Here is a 25,582-nt window from a genome sequence, read left to right on the forward strand (position 1 = left end):
AGTCTAGCACTCTGCTACTCGCAGTGGCCCACCAGGTGCCTTTGGGAGCTCACATGCAGGATGTGAAAGCAATGGCCTTCTGCTGCTGCTGCTCCTGAGCACCTGGTCTGCTAAGGCATTTGCAACCTCAGATCAAGGAGGATCAAGATTGGTAGCCACAGATTGACTTCTTCTCCATAAATCTGTCCAAGCCCTTTTCTTATCTTGTGAGATCTGGCAAAAAATCAAAATCAATCCGGACTGTCCAGGTCAGGGCTTTACAAAGAGACAAGACAAATTGAGAGAGGATAAGTCTATCCATGGCTGTTAGATATGATTGCCAAAGGGTGGGTGAATACAGCTTGTTGGGGAAGTATCTCTGGGGTGGTCCATCTTGCCCAATTGTTAGGCTTTCCAGAGGCTTCTGGTTACCCTTTGTGAGAAAAAGAACGCGTCTGAACCTTTGTTTTGATTTGGCAGGATTGTTGTTAAGTCATTTAGCACAGAGGTAAGAATTTGACCATGTATTTGGACATGCTGACAATCCAGGGAAGCTGGGAACCGCAGAATAAATTTCACCACCACGCTGGCAGATGCTGCAGATGATTAGCTCCCATGTAGTCCATCACATTAAGTAATCAGCACTGTGCATCTCTCAAACTCCCTATCCTGGTACCTTCAGTTATATTTATTTAACAACTTAAAATACCCAGATGAAATTATTCCTCTCGATTCATGTCAGGTTGGACAGCATAAAAAATAACAAATGTAGAATAATAAAAATGTGTGCAGCTGGTTCTCTTTATTCACCTATGAGGACCTTGGTGTTACTTCACAGACTGTGGCCCTTTCCGCAGGGGCCAAATACAGAGCCCTGGGGACAGCAAAAACGCAGCTGCGCCACCATCGCTCCTCCCCAGCGGCGCGAAGCCACCATTTTCCCACCTTGCTCCCCGAGGTTTTTGGAAAACGGCGGCTTTCAGCTGCTGCCGTGTGAACGGCAGCGGCTGGAAGGCGCCATCCCTCCCCGTTCCCCATTGACCTACCTTCTCTGCGACCGTCCGGTGCGTTGCCGAGGCCTGGGGACATGCCCCCCCTGCCCTGCAACTCCAGAGGTTGCACAGGGCAGGGGGGGCATGTCCCCTGGCCTCGGCGACATGCCAGACGGTCGCAGAGAAGGTAGGCTGATCGGACGATGGCGCTCTGCAGCACCATCTTCCCGTTCGTGACTGGGATCGTTCGTGCGAACGGTCCCGGGGGGCTTGGGTCGGCGTTATGTACACTGACCCAACCCCCAGTGTGGCCGTGCGGAAACGGCCTGTGTCTCCACATACTACCGGTATGTATGGACTGTTTGTTGCGTGGGGGGAGCAGAGAAAGGAGATTGTCAGCCCCTTTGAGTCTCCTGACAGGAGAGAAAGGGGGGATATAAATCCAACTCTTCTTCTTCTTGAAGTGGGGAAAGGCCACCTGCGCCACAGGAAAGCCTCACTGTTAATGGAATGAATTTGCAGAATCCAACCCTGTACATATAAAGGAGGGCCTGGCAGCCAGTTGGAGGGTTGGGGACAGAAATATGGGGGAGGGCATTGTCGTGAGTATGATAATGTCACCCATGGGGAAAACCGGAAGTGGTGGAGGTAGCTCTAGGAATCTCTGAAATCTCTATTGTAGAACCACAGAGTTTCTGGCAATTCCTAGAGCTTCAACTGTCATTTCTGGGTTTTCCTAAGAAGTGACATCATCATGCTTGGAACACTGTTTTTCACCCACTGCTGACTGAAGTGGTGGCAGGCAATGGGTGCTCAGGGCAGGAATGCACCACTTTTACTAGTAACCCTAGTCAAGATGTTACATTCACTCATGTTGTTGGACAGGTGACACGAGATGCTTCAAAACCTCCCTGAAACAAAAAAGGGTTCTAATGAATATAGTAGAGTCATGCAAAGATGCGGCTATGTGCCACAAGCAATGTGTGTATTGAAATCTTGGAGAGGGTCTCACAAGAAGCCTTCTAAACAAGATCAGGCAGAGAAGGGGGAAAAGTATCTATGTGGGAGGGATGTAACCGTATAATGAAACTGATCTTAGAGATACAGGAGATGTATGAGCTGCAGGCGAATTCATTAAACAAAATTGCAAAGTTAACAGAAGCGAGAGAGTTTATCTGGGTGGTATTACAGCCGTGAAAATAAGTCTCTCTTTCCTTGGAGTGAAGAGTCTGAAACTAATGAATTAACCAGAGCTCAGAAAGAATGCCACATTAAATCAACAAGCCCTGTTAGAGATTCAAAGAGAACGGCCAGCGGCAGGTATCTTGTGATTGGTGGAAAAGTCAGCAATGAACCATGCTTTGAAACAACAATCATGTCCTAGTGTTATTTTTACCTCCCCCCCCCTCCCGAACCTCTGCATTTCTAAGCCAACCCCAGAAAAGATCTTGCTTTTTTCTGCATCTTTGGACATCAATAAACACCAAACCAATTCTGAGCAGTTGGTTTCTGGGAGTCTTGGAATGACACGTGCGTAGATCCTTCAGCATAGCATTATTAAGAAAAAGCATCTTGGTTACTCTTTATACAATTGCTCTCTGAAATCCAACAATTTATTTTCCTCTTTTTTCAGAATCTGAAGTCTGTTTCACACCAGTTTCTTTTTTTTATCAAAATGGACATTCGAAGAAAGGAGGGACAGGAAGGAAAGTTCTGTAAAATGACGAAATTTTACTGCGTAGATCAGTGGCGTAGCATCTACTGGGTAGGAGGGGGCGCAATGCCCCGGATGAAGTTGCGGTGGAGGTGTGGCCGGACCATGTAGGGGGGCGTGGGCATTCTGGAGGTGTTCCAGGGAAGCACAGGAGCCAGAGGCTCTGCGGCAGGGGTGCAGGGCATGCGTGCGCCCCAGGCGCAGTTTCCCCTCGCTTTGCCTCTAGTGTAGATGCTCAGAGGCAATGTCCACATCTGTTACAGCACCACCCTTTGATGCATAACATCAAAAAAGAAATTACTGAATTTACAAAATTCTCCAATACTTTTTGACAGGTTTTTTTGTTACTGTTTTGACCCCTAAATCACCATTTTAATTTCATTTGAACTGAATCCATGGTTCTTCACAGCTGCATTATTTACTCTTTCCTCACACTTTATTTACTCTTTTCCTCACAAATCACTCTTTCCATAAAATGTACATGTTCCAATGTTACTTGTGGGTCAATACATAGCAATGTATATAGAAATTACATCCTCTGTATGAACTAATTGCATGTGTGTGTGTGTGTGTGTGTAGATAGATAGATAGATAGATAGATAGATAGATAGATAGATAGATAGGCAATCTTAACCAGAGTTACCCCAGTCTCTGCCCATTGATTAATCTATAAAATTAACCATAAAAGGGGAATACTGAAACTACTGGCACAATATACAAATGGATATTAAGAGGAAGTGAATCAGGGTCATTCACTCATTCTTATGTTGTAATCTCTTGCTCAGCTGATGGACTAGACTTTCCATATTTCCAAGATGGCACCCAATGGGCTGGGACTGGCCATTCCAACTATTTAACAGAGGAACATTGGTCTGAGGAATACTGTCAGCTGATGACCAAGTAATTGAACTGCTTCCCAGAATTCGAACCTCACTCTGTTTGCTTTGACTGAGGAAGGACTCTCTCTCTCTCTCAGTCCCACCTACCTCACAGGGTGTTTGTTGTGAGGGGGGAAGGGCAAGGAGATTGTCAGCCCCTTTGAGTCTCCTACAGGAGAGAAAGGAGGGATATAAATCTTCTTCTTCTTCTTCTTCTTCTTCTTCTTCCTCTCTCTCTCTCTCTCTCTCTCATCCAAATGCACAGATCAAGGTCATTCATTTCTAACGCAGAGCGCTCAAAAACTAGCTGATAAATCAACTAGAGCACATTATTTGGCATTAAATTATCCTTCTTCCTACTGGCTGGAAGAGGAGAGGCGAGATGGAGTGATCTGCTGCCAACGTGAAGTGCTGCAATAAATAAGCGGGATGGCCAGTTTTCAACTTGGGGAAATTACACCGCTCATGAGAACTGGTGGGTTCAGCGTCCCTTCCTTCCTCCTCCCTCTCATTGGGAGGTTGTGTGGCACAGGAGGAGAAAAAAAACCTTGCCATTTGCTCCAGTGGCATAATTCATCATTTGGCAAGACATCGACACTAATTATTGCTTAGCTCGGATATGTAAACAATGTGTGTCCCTATTAGGGTGGTTGAAACGATACTTAATTTACAACATACGCATGGAACACAAAGCATTTGGGGCTAATAAAATTGGCACACGATGGGTCGACAAATTAAAATAATACAGTTGGCACACGATTGGCGAAGACGAGGCAAGATTCGCCACTGAACAGCCAAGGAAAAAATTACTTTAATTGAAATTCCTATGAGTACAGCAGAGAAAAGAGGGGGGGAAAACCCTACCTTTTAGGCTCTTCTGAACTTCTAGCGCAACATCCAGAGCATTAAACGGCAAGACTGGATTGCTGGCAATTTGCAAAATTACTTCTCCCGTCAGCTGGAAAGAAAATAACAGCAAAGTCAGTGATCAAAAGAATTCTAACCTATTTCATAATTAAGCATCCGCAGTCTAACGCCTGCGCCCGTGAACACACAGCACGCTTCCTTATTCATTTCCATTGATGAGCCATTATAGCTTACGAGATAAATGTGTTTTTGAATCACCCCCTCCATCAAAATGAATGGATCCACCAGTCCATTTGCAATACCACTTCGCCAACATCGATCAGAGTTCATACGATCAAGGTGAACGTTTCATCTGGAACAGCGCCCTTCACCTTGCCCGGACCCAACGCTTGCTGTCGGCACCAAGCTGAACTTTTGAATTTCTCGCTGTATGTCATTACTGTATTTCTCAATGAAGGCTATCAGCTAATTGCTAGTGCACGTAGTTGCCAATGTTCTATCTGTCACAGATCAATTGGGAATCACTGAAAAGTTTTGCGCAAGAGTTACACACACACACGCACACGCACAAACACATGCACCCTTGCGTTGAAAGGGAAGAGTATTTTTATTTTTATTTATTTATTTAATTTAATATACCGCCCCATCCCCGAAGGGCTCTGGGCGATGTATAACATAAAATTGCAGATAAAAACATCATATAATACTTTCAGAAAACAACAGTTGTCCTAAGATGACCTCCCACCTAAAACCTAATCCTCCTAGGAGGGGGCAGGAGAGGTAGCGGGTCCAGATAGTATTAAGGACCCACGTATCCTAGTAACGGGTCCCAATGATATAGGGGAGGGGGCACACTCAGCGGCTGGTTTCTCCAAAAGCCCGGTGGAACAACTCAGTCTTGCAGGCCCTGCAGAAATCACCCAGGTCCCGCAGGGCCCGGACAGCTGGAGGGAGAGTGTTCCACCAGGCAGGGGCCAGAGCCGTGAAGGCCCTGGCCCGAAGTGGAGGCCAGCTGCATCATTGTAGTATCTTTGTCATTCTAAGTAACAGACTGCCTTGACCCAGAGGGTCCAGGTAAACCCAACCTTCTCCTAACTCGGAAACTAAGTGGGATCACATAGTTAATACTTGGATGGGAGACCACCAAGAAAGCTATGAAGCAGTAACAAACCATGGCAAACCACCTCTGAAGGTCTCATACAGTCACCATAAAGTCACCATAAATTAGCTGCAACTTAATGACAAAAAAGGCTAGAGCCAAAAGTAGCCTCCAGTTTTACCTCTCCTTTTTTCTTCCCCCCAATTACTCAAGATGCTGAAGGTACAGCTTAGTTAGCGTCAGATAAAGCCCGCCCACTTGAAGGATGTATCCCAGCATTCAAAGACCAATGATGTGAAGTCTGTTCCACTTCATTATATTATTATTTGTGAGGAGAAAATATAATTTCTTGGTTCGGATCTCAATAAATTTGAACATTCATAGCAATCTCCATCCTGCATGGTGCACAGGACTAGAAAACTAATATTATATGACATTTTAAATATGTGTATATTATTGCTACCAAGTCCATTTGCTGCCCCTTGGACCAAGGAGTTGCCGTTGCCTGTCCTGCTCTTCTAAAAAAGGAAGACACTGAGAGGGCCAAACATTTGGCTGCCAACCTCCAGGCAGTGGCTGGAGATCTCTCAGCAGACATCAATTCCCCTGCAGGCGACAGGCATCAATTCCCCTGGATAAAATGAACCCGAATGAAACACCACTATGGTATCAAAGTTATAACAACAGAGGGGGGAACCGTGTGGGGGCTGAAAGAGTTACTACATTGTCTTACATTACATTAAGCACCAGGTGCCCGGATGCAGCTTTGCAGTCATTCTGCTCTTACGTTCCCATGAGGACTTTCATGTGATGTGGGGAAGCAAAAGCCACAAAAAGCCACCCCACCCCAAGAAAGTTCCCATTGGTCTTAATCAGAGGTGGGATCCAGCAGGTTCTCACAGGTTCCCGAGAGTAGGTTACTAATTGTTTGTGTGTGCTGAGAGGGGGTTACTAATTGGTGATTTTGCCACGTGATTTTTGCCTTAGTTACGCCCCTCCTCTCAGCAGTAGTGCGCAGAACTTGAAGCAGTCTAGCAGGAGGTGCACCGGTGTGCGTGGCAGCCTGCGCCTGCGTGCATTCGTTTCTGGCCCAAGGACCGGCACAGCGGCTGCATCCTTGCCACAGCCCCGCCCAGGAATGCCCCGCCCCCGTCATGCCCGGCCACGCCCCCGTCATTCCCTGCCCAGCCCCATTGGCGCTATGCCACAGTTTGAATCCCACCACCATGGGAACCTGTTACTAACATTTTTGGATCCCACCACTGATTATATATCTCCCAATAAGGCCTGGCTTTGGGACTCTTTAGCCCCTGACTGGATAGACTGGAACACTGTGATGCTTTTTCATAAGGTCAGGAGTTTGGCAGGCATCCAAGTTGCCTTCCAAATCAGCCTCCTACGTAGGGTTGCCAGGCCATGCCTAGCAATTGGCAGGAGGGTTGGGAAGTGGGGACATGAGGAGGCCACAGTGCTGTCTGCAGCAGACTGTCAATTCTGGGAGATGGTGTATGGTAGTTCTAGGAAGAGCTGGAATCTTTATGGTTAAAACGATAGTTTCTGGTGGTTTTTAGAGCTACCCTGTGCCACTTGCAGGGTTCCCACAGTGCACAGAACACTAGAGAGGGAAGTCTGGCAGCCTTACTTGCACGCCTGATCAATGAGGATGTTAGAGTACCAATATAAGAAGAGAGAGCTGGTGGAGGAACAGTTCCTATCGGTATACAGCTGGGTATGTAGGCTCGGAAAAACTAGGGCAAGAGGGAAGGATAGTCCACATTTTGAGCCAAGCTGGGAATGTCCATAAGAGCAGCATTCCTTTGAGAGCCCAGCAGATTGAGTAAACTGTACTAATGGGTTAGTTAGGAATTTAAGAAGGGACTGATCAGCTGTTAATCAATAAAGTCCAGTTAAGATGTATTTCAGTGGTGTGATGTCTTTGTTATGGGGATGGGTGGGCAACAGGTACGGACAGCGTTGAAACAGTCTCAAAAACTTAAAGAGTTTCTTTAAAGGAGATCAATGGCATTTCTGCAACGTCTCTTGAAAGCACCCAAAGAAACTTTGGGCAAAGCACACCCACAGCACAGAGATACAAGGAGTACAGGATAAACCAGCCCGAAACCTATATCTAAGCAAGGGCAACTTCTGACACTTTTAAGCTTCTCAAGAGGGGAGGGGGATTACAGAAGAAGATGCCCAGAGAAAGAACTGTTATCTTTCTGAGAAGGAGGGTGTGAAGGAAAACTCTGAAGAAGAACAAGGTTTGTGTTATCCCAGGGGTTCTGCAAAGAATCTGGAAAGCAAGATAGAAATTTTTTTTTGAAAGATGGAAAAATAAAAGCCAAGACTCTGCTGCTACAGTCCTGCTCCACAGCTATTTTAACTCCAGAGTAGCAAAACACTTCTCAGCAGCACAGAAAAGACTCGCGGCTAGTTTTCATAACATCTCTCTTGATTTTATTCATTCGTTTGTTTAATTTCTACCCCACGCCCTCTCCCCGCAGGGAAGTCGGGGCGGCCTACAGCATTTAAAAATACATTCGAAATACAATCGATACAAATAAAACGGAAATACATGCAATAAACACAGCAATAAAGGCAATGAAAATATCAGCTGCAAAACTTTTTGCTGGGAAAATTTAAAGCAGTGGCGTAGGAGGTTAAGAGCTCATGCATCTAATCTGGAGGAACCGGGTTTGATTCCCAGCTCTGCCGCCTGAGCTGTGGAGGCTTATCTGGGGAATTCAGATTAGCCTGTGCACTCCCACACATGCCAGCTGGGTGACCTTGGGCTAGTCACAGCTTCTCGGAGCTCTCTCAGCCCCACCCACCTCACAGGGTGTTTGTTATGAGGGGGGAAGGGCAAGGAGATTGTCAGCCCCTTTGAGTCTCCTTACAGGAGAGAAAGGGGGGATATAAATCCAAACTCCTCCTCCTCCTCCTCCTCCTCCTCCTCCTCCTCCTCCTCCTCCTCCTCCTCTTCTTCTTCTTCTTCTTCTTCTTCTTCTTCTTCTTCTTCTTCTTCTTCTTCTTCTTCTTCCTCCTCCCCCTCCTCCTCCTCCTCCTCCTCCTCCTCCTTCTTCTTCTATGGTCTGTAAGTTCAAGCAACGCTAAGCAACCTTGTGCTCTGCAGCTGATTTTCCCAACCAAAGAGGGTCGCTGCGTCCCACCCTTTTGGGTAACAGATTGTAACATTAGACGAAGGCCGCACGATACCAGGCAGTCTTATATACCTTCTTATGTCTCTTTGTTGGCTCCTTGTCTTAAGCATTATTTCTGATAATATTTATCTTTCTAAAAAAAAAAATCTGACTCACCTGTCTGTGAAAGTATTCAAGGCAACTGTAACAACGCAACACAATTAAACTCGAGAAACCATTAAAGAGAACCAAAAAGGGCAAAAAGAATGGCACATTCAAGGATGTTTTTTAAAGTCTATGTCAAATCTTGGGAACGCACACCGAAGAAAAAGCTTTCTGAGAGAAATGGAAGTGCATTTGCTGGCAAAAAACCCAGATAGCGTGGAGGAACGATGGAGATAATTGGACAGGGAGCTCCGAAGCATAGGCATTACTACCCCAAAAGCTGGACTCCCAAAGATGGAGGGGAGGGGTTGTTTGCTTTCTAAAGAACTGAACTATAATCTTGATCAGTGGTTCTCAACCTGGGGGTCGGGACCCCTTTGGGAGTCGAACGAGCCATTCACAGGGGTCGCCTAAGACTCTCTGCATCAGTGTTCTCCATCTGTAAAATGGATAAATGTTAGGGTTGGGGGTCACCACAACATGAGGAACTGTGTTAAAGGATCGCGGCATTAGGAAGGTTGAGAACCACTGATCCAGATGTCTCTTTGTACAGAATGTAATTGACTTACACTGCGTCATCAAGTTTGAATACCAGTGAGAAAAGTGGAATATAAAGAAATGATTGTTTGATGTAATGAATGGCAGCTAATGCAAGACTGGATCATGTGGGCTGTGCCAATACCCACTTTTAGATGGCGGACACTCTTCCTAAACCTGCTCCTTCTTACCTACATAGGGCCTGAGCTTTGTGGGTCTGGATCCAGCACAAACTTGTAACATGGCCCCCCATTTCCCAACCCGTCACCACTGATCCTTCGACCTGAAATAAAGCAAGCTGGCAGTGTTCCCCCACCCTCCACCATTGCATCCCACTGGTATGGGTTTCCACTGGCCTCAGAAATGGGGAAAGGAGGATGAAGATTACAGTACAACCTGTTCAGCTCTTTCCCCTTGCTCCATATCTGCTCCCCAGCTTAGTCTTGAAGTCCCTCTTTTTTATCCCCCGACCTACTGCCCTTTGCCTGAACAGATCTCCTGCCTTATGGGTGGAGCCTACTCATTTCCCTCATGGATTCCTCTCTTTCTCTCTCCCACTCTGTTGCCCCCCCCCCCCCGGGAGCTGTGGTTGGCATGGCCTTGGTGCATCTGTTTGCTGTGGCTCCCCTCCCCTCCCATTAGGATGGGCTGCCCGGGGGAAGATTAGCCCAGTCTTCTAAGGCTGGATACTGCTTGGTGCTGGCTAATGACATCATCAGCTGGTGACACTCTGCTGTTGCAGGAGTCAACTGTTGCTGTGGCAGGCTCCTGCCTCATATGTTATGGGGCATGGAGGTTCAGTTTTGAACCATGCCTGTGGTTCCAAAGATGAGGGTTGACTTGGTACTGAGTCTTGAATCACTGGCCTGTTCCCTTGACCTGGGATTTCCCATCTTCCTGATGGCAGCTGGGGGTCAGAGTAGGGTTGCTTTCTGTTCCATCGCTGGCTCTTTCTTCTTTAAAAGCATCTCCATATAAATTAAGTCTGGTGGACCTGGGATTGTTGCCACAGTCAGGTGCCAGGACAGAGCTGCATTCAAACAAATATGAATCTCCAAGCAACCATAGCATCAATTGGGCAACGCATTGAAGTCTAAAGATGTTCTGCCATGTAAACACTTTTTAGCTACAAGACTGGATATGAGACTGGCAATTTTGGGATGAGCTGGATTTCAGGACGGTCGGCTTTTGACCCCGATGTGACCTTGGGGAGACCAATGCCAGGAATTCTATTTCCAAAGGTCCCTCTTTAGTCAACCTTATCCCCAGTCCTACAGTTTCCGAGGTTCATCTGCTACATTTAGGTAAATATCTTTTCAGCAACCGTATGTGCTGCCAATGGAGTTGATTTGCCTACTCAAAGCTAGGCCCTGGCTTGGGACATGTTGTTGTGTTACAAAAAGATCAGTCTCTTTTTTTTTTTGGTGTGTGTGTACGAAATTTAGCTCAACCTAACAAAAAAAATCAATAGAGGAGTATTTTTTTTACAACTGTTAAGCCATTTACAAAGCCCACGGTGTCTTTTTTTGACATTAAGTCTTGAGCACTTTATATGTGTGTTAATAGGGTAATTGTGGCGTTTCTTAAATCACGTATGTAAAATGTTAACCTGAAGAAATCAATCACAAGGGAGGAAAGCTCAGAGCATTGATTTTGAGCAGGGTGAATAATAACGCTGCAGAAACATACATCAAGCCTGCATAATGCAGCGAGATGGAAAAGGCCACTGATTTCTTATTTATAGTCTTATTTTTGGCTATGCCATCCCAGGAGCATAGGAGTGAACATACATACAAAACAGATATGCCTCCGACGCCAATCCTTTAATCCAGAGTTTGCTTCACTCTATATACCCCACTATAATGGCTGTGAACCAAATAATGCCTTTAAAGCAGGTCCATCAGGATTTGGGGTGCTTGACTTTGAAGAGCATATCGTCTTCCTGTTGCCGGATCACAAGCTGCTCTCGAATGTACTGCTAAATAGCACTTTGGTGAATTCCGCACAGCATATGTGCAGCCATAATGGTTGCAGCCATTATAAAGGAACCTGTTTTCCTTTTTCCCATTCACATGTGTGCCCTTCACCCGATCAGGCAGCAATCCAGGTTGCTTTCACGCCTTTGCACGGAGACGCTTCTCTCTCTCTTTTTTAATTTCCTGCAGCGCATGTGTAGCTGCACAGGCATATACATACATTTAAAAAAAAGTTTTTCGCACAGGCATATAGAAAGGAACCCCTGCAGCCATGATGACAGTCCCAAAATCTGGGTTGGCTGAACTTGCATAGCTGTGCATGTGCAACACACAAAAGGAAATGAAAAAGGGGCCTCCCTTTAACGGCCAGACAATAATGAACCTGTTGCTGTAAATCGGTCATACTCACTGCCATGGGAAGAAAACTTGTTTTGGGAACTACACTGCCCCGGGTGACCAGCAGCAGCAAGGCAGATTCTCCCTGACAATGGACAGTGTGGAACTTAAAGTGAATAGGTGGCAGAGAGGGAAATGAAACATCTCATTCCTGTTGTGTTCCAACGGGAGCGTCTCCAACGCAAGACTGTGCAAAAGGATTGCTGGTTTAGTGATTTTCGAAGATCGTAGGTTTAGAGGAATAAAATGGGCCAAACTCATTTTGGGAACAGGATCATAAGAACATAAGAACAAGCCAGCTGGATCAGACCAGAGTCCATCTAGTCCAGCACTCTGCTACTCGCAGTGGCCACCAGGTGCCTTTGGGAGCTCACATGCAGGAAGTGAAAGCAATGGCCTTCTGCTGCTGCTGCCGCCGCCGAGCACTTGGTCTGCTAAGGCATTTGCAATCTGAGATCAAGGAGGATCAAGATTGGTAGCCATAGATCGACTTCTCCTCCATAAATCTGTCCAAGCCCCTTTTAAAGCTATCCAGGTTAGTGGCCATCACCACCTCCTGCGGCAGCATATTCCAAACACCAATTACACGTTGCCTGGAAAAAAATGTTTCCTTTTATTAGTCCTAATTCTTCCCCCCAGCATTTTCAATGTATGCCCCCTGGTTCTAGTATTGTGAGAAAGAGAGAGAAATGTCTCTTTGTCAACATTTTCTATCCCATGCATAATTTTATAGACTTCAATCATATCCCCCCTCAGACGTCTCCTCTCCAAACTAAAGAGTCCCAAACGCTACAGCCTCTCCTCATAAGGAAGGAAGGAAGGATCTGTACAAAGTGTCTCCCCCCCAATGGTTTATATAGCGTCCTACCCCTGTAATATTTGACCTGTGCAAAATCCACATTTGTTTCCAAGATGCTTACAGACTGACTGCTTTACAATCTGTTCTCCCCTGGTACTGAGAGTTGAAATGATTGTCTGTAATTACTCAGACCTTCCCCCAAATGTGTTGGGGGGGGGGGGGAGACCTGAACAGTTTTGGCTCATCTCTAGTTCCCACTATCAAAATATTTAAATACTGTTATTATAAAGGTAAACTTTCCCCTTCAGTCATATCCGACCCTGAGGTACCACTGCAAGCAGTGATTTCATAGGCAAGCTGTAGGGTCGTTTTGCCATTGCTTTCCCCAGCCATTCTTTACCCCCTAGCTATGTACTAGGTACTCATTTACCGACCAAGGAATGGATGAATGGCTGAGTTGACCATGAGCCAGCTGCCAGGATATCTGACCCACAGGGGCTCGAACTCCTGGCCGCGTGAGTGACAGTGCAAGCACTTAACCACTATGCCACATGGCTCCTATTGTTATTATAGTTCCCCAGTATCAATGTTCTTCATTCTCAAAGGCTGCAGTAAGATCCCTCACTGTGTTTTAAATAGCTGACTTGAGAAACTTCTAATTCACCACAAGTGTAAGATATTGTGTGAGATAAATATCCCAAAAGGAGCCTAAACAGTCTGTGCTATTCTTCCTCGCTCCTCAAACAAGGGGAAGGAAGATGGTAGGACTCTACGGTGTCATAGTTACCCACTGGAGATTCTGACTAGCAAAACATGCTGTGGGTATGTTGAGCCAAGTAATAAGTTTACAGTAATTATGAAGCAGGCCTAGCTTGTAATAGAATGACATAATCCTTCTGCTTTGGACATGTCAGAAGGATCTCAGACCAGGTGCTCAGGAGCAGCAGCGGCAGCAGAAGGCCATAGCTTTCACAGTCTGCATGTGAGCTCCCAAAGGCACCTGGTGGGCCACTGCGAGTAGCAGAATGCTGGACTAGATGGACTCTGGTCTGATCCAGCAGGCTAGTTCTTATGTTCTTATGTTCTTATGTCATTTACATGAAACATGTGATTATCCCCACTGGCCACCAATTAGGAATGGGGGTATGGTTGCAAGATTTAGGTTGGGAAACTCCTTAAGGTTTGTGGATGGAGCCTGGGGAAGACAGAGACCTCAGTGGGGTACAATGCCACAGACCTCACCATCCAAAGCATCCATTTTATCCAGGAGAACTGATATCTGTAGTCTGGAGATGAGTTGTAATTCCCCAGGTGGAGGCCAGCGGTCCTAGAGTGTTGAAATGCTTTCAGCCCTCATTGTTTGTTACAAACTGGTAACCAAGTCTGAGGGAGATAAGAGTTGCCCACTCTGGCCAGGAATTCCTCAGAGATTTGGAGATAATGCCTGGGGAAAGGAGAATCCATAGAGGGTTTTTATCTAGAATCTGTGGTATACCACAGAGTACATATTCTGAATTTGCCCTCCTCAGGCATTGCCCACGTCTCTGAAGGAATTTTCCAACTTGGAGTTGGAACCCTATCCCTTCTCAATTTGAAATCCCTTCCCAGTTTTAACGTCACTAAGATCAACGCACATGGATAGTAGACAGTATTACAAGTGCTGGGAAACTGAAAGGGGAAGGTTTTTGTTTTGGGTCAATGCTGATCAATATGAGAAACCATGAATCATGTTGGCACCTCTTCGTTTACTAACATAACTATTTTTGTAAAGGACTGGGCAAAGACTAGCAGCAGCCTCCAGTTTCAAATTTGTTCATTAGCAGCACTGACACTCCAAGGTTAAGCGGTGATGCACCTGCTTTTTTAAGGAGCCATTTTCGACAAACGTCTAATCTGACAGGTACACTTTGGGTCAGCAGAGGGCTCTCCGAGAGAAGACTACAGTAATTTCCGAAGCTACTGCGGATGAAGGAGTGCATAATAATTCACAAGAGACAGCCGCTTCTGAACACAGCCGGATTAATCATTTCAATAAACATAAATATTGTATGTATTGCTCAAAAAGGAAAACCCTTCATATACTTACAGCTCACGGACTATTGATCAGGAAATCAAATGCTAATGAACAAGGAAGGTCCTACCTTCTTAAAAGGTAGGGAACACACAGCAAGAAAAACAGTCAATAAGTTAGATACTATCTTGGGTGGAAAGTCATAAATCAGTTCAAATATCGCCTGGCCCTCTTCGGCCCTAGGAATGCCAGGCTCACGGCCTTGCTGCTATCGTTTGGAGGCTCCATGTGTATAAGTTACAGTCTTCACATGGGCAGAAGAGAGGTAACTATCACCATTTGCACACTTGCAGCAACCCTTCCTTGGGGTGTCATGATATAATTGCCCACTTCCAGTTGGTATCTTTAGATCTGGAATTACAACTGATCTCCAGGTTACCATGGTCAGTTTTCCTGGACAAAATGGCTGAAGTCCCTCCTCTCCACAAACCCCAAGGTTTGTTCCACGCTCCAAAATTTCCAATTCCCAAGCCAGAGCTGGCAACTCTATATCATAGACACATTAAGAACATAAGAACATAAGAACTAGCCTGCTGGATCAGACCAGAGTCCATCTAGTCCAGCACTCTGCTTCTCACAGTGGCCCACCAGGTGCCTTTGGGAGCTCACGTGCAGGAGGTGAAAGCAATGGCCTGCTGCTGCTGCTGCTGCTCCTGAGCACCTGGTCTGCTAAGGCATTTGCAATCTGAGATCAAGGAGGATCAAGATTGGTAGCCATAGATCGACTTCTCCTCCATAAATCTGTCCAAGCCCTTTTTAAAGCTATCCAGGTTAGTGGCCATCACCACCTCCTATGGCAGCATATTCCGAACAGCAATCAGACGTTGCGTGAAGAAGTGTTTCCTTTTATTAGTCCTAATTCTTCCCCCCCAGCATTTTATTTATTTATTTATTTTATTAAATTTCTATACCGCCCTTCCCCGAAGGGCTCAGGGCAGTGTCCATCATTCAAATAACAGTTAAAATCCATTTCACCCCAATCCCAGTTAAAACCATATACAAATTATAAAATTCAAAGTCCCGATGGCGATTAAAATTATTTCCCCTTCCCCCTTCCTGCCCCCCCCCCCCCCCACAGGAGGCCAGATTTTTCCACAGAAGTGAGATGTTATCTCGGCTGGCCAAATGCCTGGCGGAACAGGTCCGTTTTACAGGCCCTGCAGAAACTCTGTATGTCCCGCAGGGCCCTGATCTCACTTGGGAGCCTGTACCACCAGGTAGGGGCCAGGGCTGTAAAAGCCCTGGGCCTTGTAGAGGCCAGCCCAGGATCACTTGGGGCCAGGGATCACCAGGAGGTCCCGCCTCCGAGGAGCGGAGGGGCCTAGCAGGGCAATATAGGGAGAGATGGTCCCATAGGTATGCTGGTCCAAGGCCGCGAATAGCTTTAAAGGTCAAAACCAGAACTTTAAACATGACCCGGTACTCGATCGGCAGCCAGTGTAGTTGGTACACATTTTCAATGAATGCCCCCTGGTTCTAGTATTGTGAGAAAGAGAGAAATGTGCATAATATGTGCATTGAAGAAGTAATGTGTTGATCTCCCATGTGAAAGGTCCAGTTCATATGACAAGGGCTGCCATATAAACAGATTCCAGTACCATAACTCACAAGATTTTTAGTCATCTTATGGAGACCCAAAGTGGCTGAACCAGACCAGACAACTGCAGAATCAAAAGGCATCAAATGACCTTCCATTTCAACCTCTTACCCAAGCAATGACCCATGCCTGCAAGCACAGGAGTGGCAGGCCACTGAACTATGTTTGTGGAGCAAACAGTGACTCCATCTTTGACACAAATATTCAAACCAAGCAAGAATCCTGTGGTGGTTATCCAAAGAGGTTTGTAGCACCTGCATCCAGCAAGGAAACAAATAATATTCCCACAAGGCAGTGAAAAGCCCTTATGCAACCCAGTGGGCTGCACCACAGTTAATGATGGCATAAATCCACACCAGTCAAAGAGGGCTTTCCTGGGTTGAAATGGCTTAGTAAGCCGACTAAATTCCTCCTTTTCTGCCCTGGCTCCAGCCTGGTGGAATTTTCTGTGAGTTGACACCAAGGCCCTGCGAGATCTCGAACAGTTCCACAGGGCCTGTAAGATGGAGATGTTCCACTGGGCCTTTGGTTGGGGTCACTCATATGAACCAATGCCTTCTGCTGACCTCTTTGTACCACCTATGCCATCTTTGATCCTAGTGCTGTTTAGCATCGTCCCCTCAATTCTTTAATGCTAGTGCTATGAAGAAGAAGAAGAAGAAGAGGAGGAGGAGGAGGAGGAGGAGGAGGAGGAGTTTGGATTTATATCCCCCCTTTCTCTCCTGCAGGAGACTCAAAGGGGCTTACAATCTCCTTGCCCTTCCCCCCTCACAACAAACACCCTGTGAGGTAGGTGGGGCTGAGAGAGCTCCGAGAAGCTGTGACTAGCCCAAGGTCACCCAGCTGGCGTGTGTGGGAGTGCACAGGCTAATCTGAATTCCCCAGATAAGCCTCCACAGCTCAGGTGGCAGAGCTGGGAATCAAACCCAGTTCCTCCAGATTAGATACACGAGCTCTTAACCTCCTACGCCACTGCTACTTTGGCATTACCCCCTCACATTATTGCCCATGGTTGTCTGATTCATATGACATATGAGCCCAATTTAGGTTGGGGAGGGTGGGATACACATCTTGAAAAAAAATAAATACACAATCTGCTGGGTGACCTTGGGCTACTCCAAGGGTCTGCAACCTGCAGCTCTCCAGATGTTCATGGACTACAATTCCCATCAGCCCCTGCCAGCATGGCCAATTGGCTGATGGGATTTGTAGTCCATGAACATCTGGAGAGCTGCAGGTTGCAGACCCCTGGACTAGCCCAAGGTCACCCAGCAGATTGTGTATTTATTTTTTTGCAGACCCCTGGGCTAGTCACAGGTTCTCTCTGAACTCCCTCAGCCCCACCTACCTCACAATGTGTCTATTGTGAGGAGGGGAAGAGAAGTTGATTATAAACCACTTTGAGACTCCTTATGGTAGTGAACAGAGGGATATAAAAGCCAACTCCTCTTCTTCATCTTCTTCTTTAAAGGGTACACCCGATTATGCTAAGCATTTAAAAGTGAATTTGTGCCAAGGAAGTTGTTCCTATCACTTTGTCCATCCAACTTCAGAGTTGGGTTGCCTTGGTTACCATGTGCAGGCTTCAGAATGACAGATATGGAATAATATTTTTTAAACCTTAGCAATTATGCATAATATCTTTCCCATAAATCAGGGTGTTACGGATGTAAGGCAAATGACATTTTGAATTCCTGCTTCTGCATGATCCACAGCTGACTCAAGGGAGGGGAAAAAGGGGGAAGTGGGGAAAGGGGAACATTCAGTCAGATCTTTTAATATATATATTTTTAAAAACTTTTGTAGAAAGCTGTAATTGAGGAATGATAGATAAGGTGGCCAAATCCATGACAGATGGTCAACAACAAGGCAAAACTAGTTCAGAAGAACATCTACGACAAGTCTTGGAAAAGAAAAAGAAAACAAATTGTATATTATGCACATGCATCGTCTGCTATTTGTCAAAGAGCTTGGCTCTGATTTTTAAACATGATTAAACATTAGTCCGGTTTCTTACAGCTGATTATATATTTAGCAGCCTGCTGAACTAGTAAAGAGCAACTGCATTCACAGAGCACATTCCCTTAGACACCAGCATGGTGTAGTGGTTAAGAGAAGTGGACTCTAATCTTGGGAACCGAGTTTGATTCCCCACTCCTCCACCTGAGCAGCAGACTCTTATCTGGTGAACTGGATTTGTTCCCCCCCCCCCCATGCAGGTGTTAATTACTTCAGCGATATCTCTGCAACTTTCTATTGTAGCTACTTTTCTCAGTTCATCCTACACTAACGAGGGGCCTTTCCCCACTCACTGTTTGCTGCGCGCTACTCTTGCCAAGTAGCGCGGGGTCCAGCGGCACTCCCCACTACAGGGGCGGCGACAACGCAGCCACCCTGACTCTGCCGCTCTCGTGCCCCCTCAGCGCACGTCATTTCTGGTGCTGCTGAAAACGGCGCCTTTTGATGACCCCGCGCAGAGCGCGGGGCAGTGGTGAAGCCGGGGAACCCAATCCCCGCGCTGAAAAGGTCCACGCCGGATGAAACCGACGTCATTTTTAAAAGTGGGGAAACGGCCTAGATTAACTTTTTGATCATAACAAGAGTTTGAAGCTTCCACTTCTAGGTGAACTGGCCAATTGGATCCTGCTTTGAACTGGCCTTTCTTCATAACATCAAACCCCCACCCCATCTTTCTATTATGTATATTAATTAGGTGTGATGGATGTACACTTCATGATAGAGTTGCCAACCTCCAGGTCAGAGTTGGAGTTCTCCTGGCATTACAATTGATTTCCAGGAGGCAGAGATCAGTTCTGTCTGGAGAAGATGGCTGCTTGCAGCAGTGGCGTAGGAGGTTAAGAGCTCGTGTATCTAATCTGGAGGAACCGGGTTTGATTCCCAGCTCTGCCGCCTGAGCTGTGGAGGCTTATCTGGGGAATTCAGATTAGCCTGTGCACTCCCACACACGCCAGCTGGGTGACCTTGGGCTAGTCACAGCTTCTCGGAGCTCTCTCAGCCCCACCTACCTCACAGGGTGTTTGTTGTGAGGGGGGAAGGGCAAGGAGATTGTCAGCCACTTTGAGTCTCCTGCAGGAGAGAAAGGGGGGAATATAAATCCAAACTCCTCCTCCTCCTTTTCTTCTTCTTCTTCTTCTTCTTCTTCTTCTTCTTCTTCTTCTTCTTCTTCGGAAGGTGGACTCTGTGCCTCACTGAAGCCCCTCCCCTCCCTAAAACCCACCCTCCTCAGGCTCCACCCCCTAAATCTTCAGATATTTACCAGCCCATAGCTGGCAATCCTATTAATTTATCTGGTGAAGTGAGTTCTGACTTTTGAAAACTGAAGCTGGGACAAAAATTGAAGGACTCCTGTTCTTTTTGCTTCTACATTCACAGTTACCCATCTGAAACCCTGAATAATATTTCACCGCTCTGTCAGCAAGCAAGCAAGAACACTCAACTCAGGGGGAAAAATTCACATTGTTTGCATGACTTGCGAGAGAATATCCTCTGTGGAAAACAAGTCTGACCTTAGGATTCTTTGGAGACATGAACAAAATAGGCAAGAGACAAGTCCCACGTTGGAGTCGGCAACAATTGTAATGTCACCCGCATTGTGTTGGGCATTTCAGTACACCTGAGAACTGCACATATGGTTTGCTTCTCTCAGAACGTTTTATGTGTCATCTTGAAGGATGCAAGCTGTGAAGTGGCCTTTAAAAGGTTTTCGAAAATGCCATTCTTTCATCTATTAGCCATTTCAGCCACATTACAGCTAAATCTCGTTATATTTTCACTTACTCTGGACTGCATTTGTGTATTGAGAATGCAGGACTGTACAACCTTTTCCTCCCGTATGCCCTGTCCCCAAAACAATTTTGATAATTGTGCAATGACATTTTCAACTGCCTTCACACTTAAGCTATAATATTGAGAAGATGATTCCCAGCGTGTCTCAAAAATTTGTTTTGATGCAAAATTGACGTACATAAGAACACAATCCATGCCCTGTTTCACCTGACCAGTGAGCCATCTAGTCCAGCGTCCTGTTTGACTCAATTGGACAACCAATTGTCCCAGACAGCCAACAGATATGGCAGAGAGACCAAAGCCTTCTTCTAATGTTGCCTCCCAACACTGATGATGGGTATAAAATATATGTGCTCTTCCAGACCATGTTCATAACAAGAAATCATGACATGAGATTCATACCTTTAAAAAGGACCACAGAGACAACTTAATAAGACACAGAAGGACATGGATTCATCATCTGTTGGCTTATTCAATACATTTTAGGACACTTTTCCCAAAGCTTCAAACCTACTTCCACCAAACTGCGAAATAACCTCCCATCCAAATGAGAGAAACATGATGCAAAACATTAAAACATACTAAAACTCATGGGAAAGACAAAGCATCAGTCAAAAACAAAGAGATGTTTTGCGTCTCTTCAGAATCATGCTGAAGGAATTCTCACTTCAAGGACCAGGCTTTCAAAAACTTGCCTATACTCAACAGAACTTAAAGAAGTGAGGTTAGTAGATCCATCCCAGGAGCACCTGAATCATTACAGAGCCTTGAACACCAGGTAAGTGGCGCCTTTTTGGTGCTGACCACTTCCACAAGGAAGACTGGCTGCACATGTACTAGGTCCGTGGTGGCGAACCTTTGGACCACAGGGGCTGGCAGGGGCTGATGGGAATTGTAGTCCACAACATCTGGAGTGCCAAAGGTTTGCCACCACTGCACTAGGTTATCCCAGTTCAGTGTTGGCATTTATGGGTCACTTAAAATGGCTTCTAAGAAACCCTCTGTTCTACATTGCTACAGTATATTATTTGCAATGATACACTCTTTCTGAGACTGATTCTGGTTTGAACAGAGAACTGAAGCTAACACACATTGGGGGTGATATTCTGATTCACAGAAATGAATGTTAAGATTGATTTGTTTATTTAGTTAAATCAACAGTACAGGTACCTTCAGAGACAGGCCTGATCCTCAGCAGCACTTATGGTTGGGACCACAAGAATGATGTTGCAAGTATGGCAACAGTTTCCATGCACATAAACCAGCAATCTGCGGGAGACTTACTGGGCTCCAGGAATAGCAAGGAGGAAGAAATAGGATGCACAATGAACACCACCACTTCCAGTCCAAAAAACTCCCAGAAAGCCATTCCAACAAATCTCTATAGTAAAGCCATATAAATTTGTTGGATTCCTAGAGGGTCACCATGTCGTGGTGATGTCATTTCCTGTTTTTCAGCCAGAACTGATGTTCTTTAACAGCATTTTTCTCTTCCCATTTTCTCCTGTTGCTCATTCAAGCATTAGCTAGAAATTGGGAAGGTTTCAAGCATGAAATTGCTGATCTTCTCACTTTAATATGCAACTTATTAAACAAAATATGCAACTTATTAAACAACTTATTAAACAAGAGCTGGACTAGATGGACTCTGGTCTGATCCAGCTGGCTTGTTTTTATGACTGGTGTTTGGAATATGCTGCCACAGGAGGTGGTGATGGCCACTAACCTGGATAGCTTTAAAAAGGGCTTGGACAGATTTATGGAGGAGAAGTCGATCTATGGCTACCAATCTTGATCCTTTTTGATCTGAGATTGCAAATGCTTTAGCAGACCAGGTGCTCGGGAACAGCAGCAGCAGCAGCAGCAGCAGCAGAAGGTCATTGCTTTCACCTCCTGCATGTGAGCTCCCTGGTGAGCCACTGCGAGTAGCAGAGTGCTGGACTAGATGGACTCTGGTCTGATCCAGCAGGCTCTTTCTTATGTTCTTATGTTTGAAAAGCCCTCCGACCAGAAAAGGGTAAGGGGCATCCCTAAATTCCCTCAGTATATATGATCTATACACTGGTGTTGGCAGAGTGTAAGCTCCCCACTTAGCTTTTCAAAAGGATGTTTTTACAAGGCCAAAATGTCGAAATCACTACAGATCCTTCTTTGGCATATGAGCACCTGTGCTTTGCACTCAGTTCATTGTACTCTCAGACAGCTGAAATACAAATCCCCAGTGTTAGCATTCAATGGTAACTACATGCTGTTTCCAATAGAAACTACATGGGTCAAACCAACCATTTGTTAAAATCTCGAACGTAATCAGATAGACAAGGAACGATTGTGGACAAGAACGGCTTGTCACCAGCGGGCAGGCCTTCCTCCCAACATGACGGCTTCTCCTCTGACCTCTTGATCCTTGTCCTTTAAAAGCTGTGCTGGGGAATTACAGTTCCTAACCTTGACAAAGACAATGGCTATCTTGGGTTCTTAGGTAAAAAGAAAATCCTCTACCTGCCCTAGCTTTTCAGTGGATTCCATGAGATTAAAGTGCTGAATACTTTCATAAGAGTTCAAACTGGGGCTGGGGCTGGAAATCAACGCATCTGAACAGCAAATCAGCACGAACGGTTTGTTTAATAATGTCTAAGGCCACAGCAACTCTAATAACCCCAACTACCCTCATCTTGTTGGAGCTTGGAAGCGAATGAGGGTTGGTTCTTGGATGGGAGACCACCACAAAGACCACCACTGGCTTCTTTGAAGCAGAAGTCAATGGCAAACCTCCTCCACTCATTTCTTGTCCTGAAATCCCGTGAGGTTAAACTTCATGGTGTTGGAAGAAAGGGACTTTACGCTGTTTCCTGCCTCATCCTACAGAGGGGTTTTTTACTATCAAGCTAGTGACTAGATAGGGACTTAGGAATTTGTCACCTTTACTCTATCATGCTGACTCTATCCCTTTGATGTAGACTGATACTCTTAGGGACTTCCTCCCTTGCTTCCAACACTCTCTTCTCTCCTCCTAACCTCTCTCCATCTTTTACCTTCTTCACTATGTCTCTTTGTGGGAGAGGATGTGTCTTCACGCATCTCAGCTTCCATCCAGCTAGATTAGACTAGATAGTGAACCTATCTCTCCACCTTTCTATCCAGAATGGAGTTCACTAATAAATACTCTTTTCCTAAGATTAGAAACTACAAACGACTCTGACTTTCTTTTGAGTCTGAAGTTCTCTCTAGCAAGCTCAGCCACGCGTGTGTGCCCAGGTAAGCTTCCCTGTGTTCAGCCTCTGTGCCGCTCTGCTACTTTTGCAAGGGAAACACACACACACCAGGTGTGGTTCTCCCAACACATGGGATCCCTCTGAGTCGGTTTTGACTGAACAACACACTTAGCCTTAATGACTGCAATTATTGATGATCTGAGAAATGTTCACATGTAGCTTGAAACCTGGAAGGCTCAGAACTTTGACACAAAAGTGGGGTGTCTGCTGAAGTTATGACATCCCTAGTATTTTCTCTTGGGGTGATACCATATTCACCAGTTTGGCCCATGTCCAGCTGCAAATAGGAAGCCAGCTTTTCAAAGGATGGATTCACCTCTTTGTTGGTCTATTTGTGGCTGATGGACAGGTTGTTCAATGGCCCTTTCCGCACAAGTAATTGAAATCATGTTGAAAACATTTGCAAAATGTTTTCAATCCATGCCCCCCTTTTGTTTGCACACCCCCTCGAAATAATTCCTGGCCACCTTTTTATGGTCATTCCATTTTTTTTTACGGATCTGTAAATCCAATGTTATGAAACTTCAAAATCTCGTTCTGTGATTTTCCAGGGATTGTGTCTTCTAAGCCATGGAGACATCCCCCACATTTTAAAAAAAACACCCTGATGAAATACATACGTAGTGGTGGAAAGTGCTATAAGGTTGCAGCTGACTTATGGCAACCTCATAGGGTTTTCGAGGCAAGAGATGTTCAGAGGTTGCGGGAGCAACCGCCCTCCGAAGGCCATTGCTTTCACATCCTGCATGTGAGCTCCCAAAGGCACCTGGTGGGCCACTGCGAGTAGCAGAGAGCTGGGCTAGATGGACTCTGGTCTGATCCAGCTGGCTTGTTCTTATGTTCTTATAAGGAGTAGCAGTGGCATAGGAGGTTAAGAGCTCATGTATCTAATCTGGAGGAACTGGGTTTGATTCCCAGCTCTGCCACCTGAGCTGTGGAGGCTTATCTGGGGAATTCAGATTAGCCTGTGCACTCCCACACACGCCAGCTGGGTGACCTTGGGCTAGTCACAGCTTCTCGGAGCTCTCTCAGCCCCACCTACCTCACAGGGTGTTTGTTGTGAGGGGGGAAGGGCAAAGAGATTGTCAGCCCCTTTGAGTCTCCTGCAGGAGAGAAAGGGGGGATATGAATCCAAACTCTTCTTCTTCTCTTCTTCTTCTTCTTATGTTCTTAGGTGTCTTGCCATTGCCTGCCTCTGTGTAAGAACATAAGAACATAAGAACAAGCCAGCTGGATCAGACCAAAGTCCATCTAGTCCAGCTCTCTGCTACTCGCAGTGGCCCACCAGGTGCCTTTGGGAGCTCACATGTAGGATGTGAACGCAATGGCCTTCTGCGGCTGTTGCTCCCGATCACCTGGTCTGTTAAGGCATTTGCAATCTCAGATCAAAGAGGATCAAGATTGGTAGCCATAAATCAACTTCTCCTCCATAAATCTGTCCAAGCCCCTTTTAAAGCTATCCAGGTTAGTGGCCATCACCACCTCCTGTGGCAGCATATTCCAAACACCAATCACACGTTGCGTGAAGAAGTGTTTCCTTTTATTAGTCCTAATTCTTCCCCCCAGCATTTTCAATGAATGCCCCCTGGTTCTAGTATTGTGAGAAAGATATAAAAATGTCTCTCTGTCAACTGTGTCTACCCCATGCATAATTTTGTAGACTTCAATCATATCCCCCTCAGTCAGCCCTCCTCTCTCCAAACTAAAGAGTCCCAAATGCTGCAGCCTCTCCTCATAGGGAAGGTGCTCCAGTCCCTCAATCATCCTTGTTGCCCTTCTCTGCACTTTTTCTATCTCCTTCAATATCCTTTTTGAGATGCGGCCACCGGGTGAACTGGACACAGGTACTCCAAGTGCGGTCGCGACTCACCTGCTTTATATAGCTTTACATATAAGGGCATGACAATCTTTGCAGCTTTTTTTATTATCAATTCCTTTCTAAATGATCTCCGTAGCATAGAGTTTGCCTTTTTCACAGCTGCCATGCATTGAGTTGGCATTCCCATGGAACTATCAACTAAGACGCCTAAATCCCTTTCCTGGTCTGTGACTGATAGCACTGACCCCTGTAGCGTGTATGTGAAATTTGGATTTTTTGCCCCTATGTGCATCACTTTACATTTTGCTACATTGAACTGCATTTGCCATTTCTGAGCCCACTCATCTAATTTATCAAGGTCCGCTTGGAGCTCTTCGCAATCCTTTGTGGTTTGTGTAGCAATCCTGGACTTCCATGGTGGTCTCCCATCCAAGTTCTAACCAGGGCCGACCCTGCTTAGCTTCCAAGATTTGA

The 25,582-nt window shown here is 45.8% G+C and overlaps 1 protein-coding gene across 1 annotated transcript in view; it reads right to left on the bottom strand.

The window, feature by feature from the left end:
• Positions 1-25,582, bottom strand: part of NAALADL2 (N-acetylated alpha-linked acidic dipeptidase like 2) — a 530,968-nt gene that overhangs the window by 39,938 nt on the left and 465,448 nt on the right. The window contains exon 11 of the mRNA XM_048504877.1: positions 4,428-4,521. Within this exon, the coding sequence (XP_048360834.1) occupies positions 4,428-4,521 (94 nt within the window). The remainder of the gene's footprint in view (positions 1-4,427; positions 4,522-25,582) is intronic.

This window comes from Sphaerodactylus townsendi, linkage group LG08 (assembly GCF_021028975.2).
Source record: "Sphaerodactylus townsendi isolate TG3544 linkage group LG08, MPM_Stown_v2.3, whole genome shotgun sequence".
Lineage (NCBI taxonomy): Eukaryota > Metazoa > Chordata > Lepidosauria > Squamata > Sphaerodactylidae > Sphaerodactylus > Sphaerodactylus townsendi.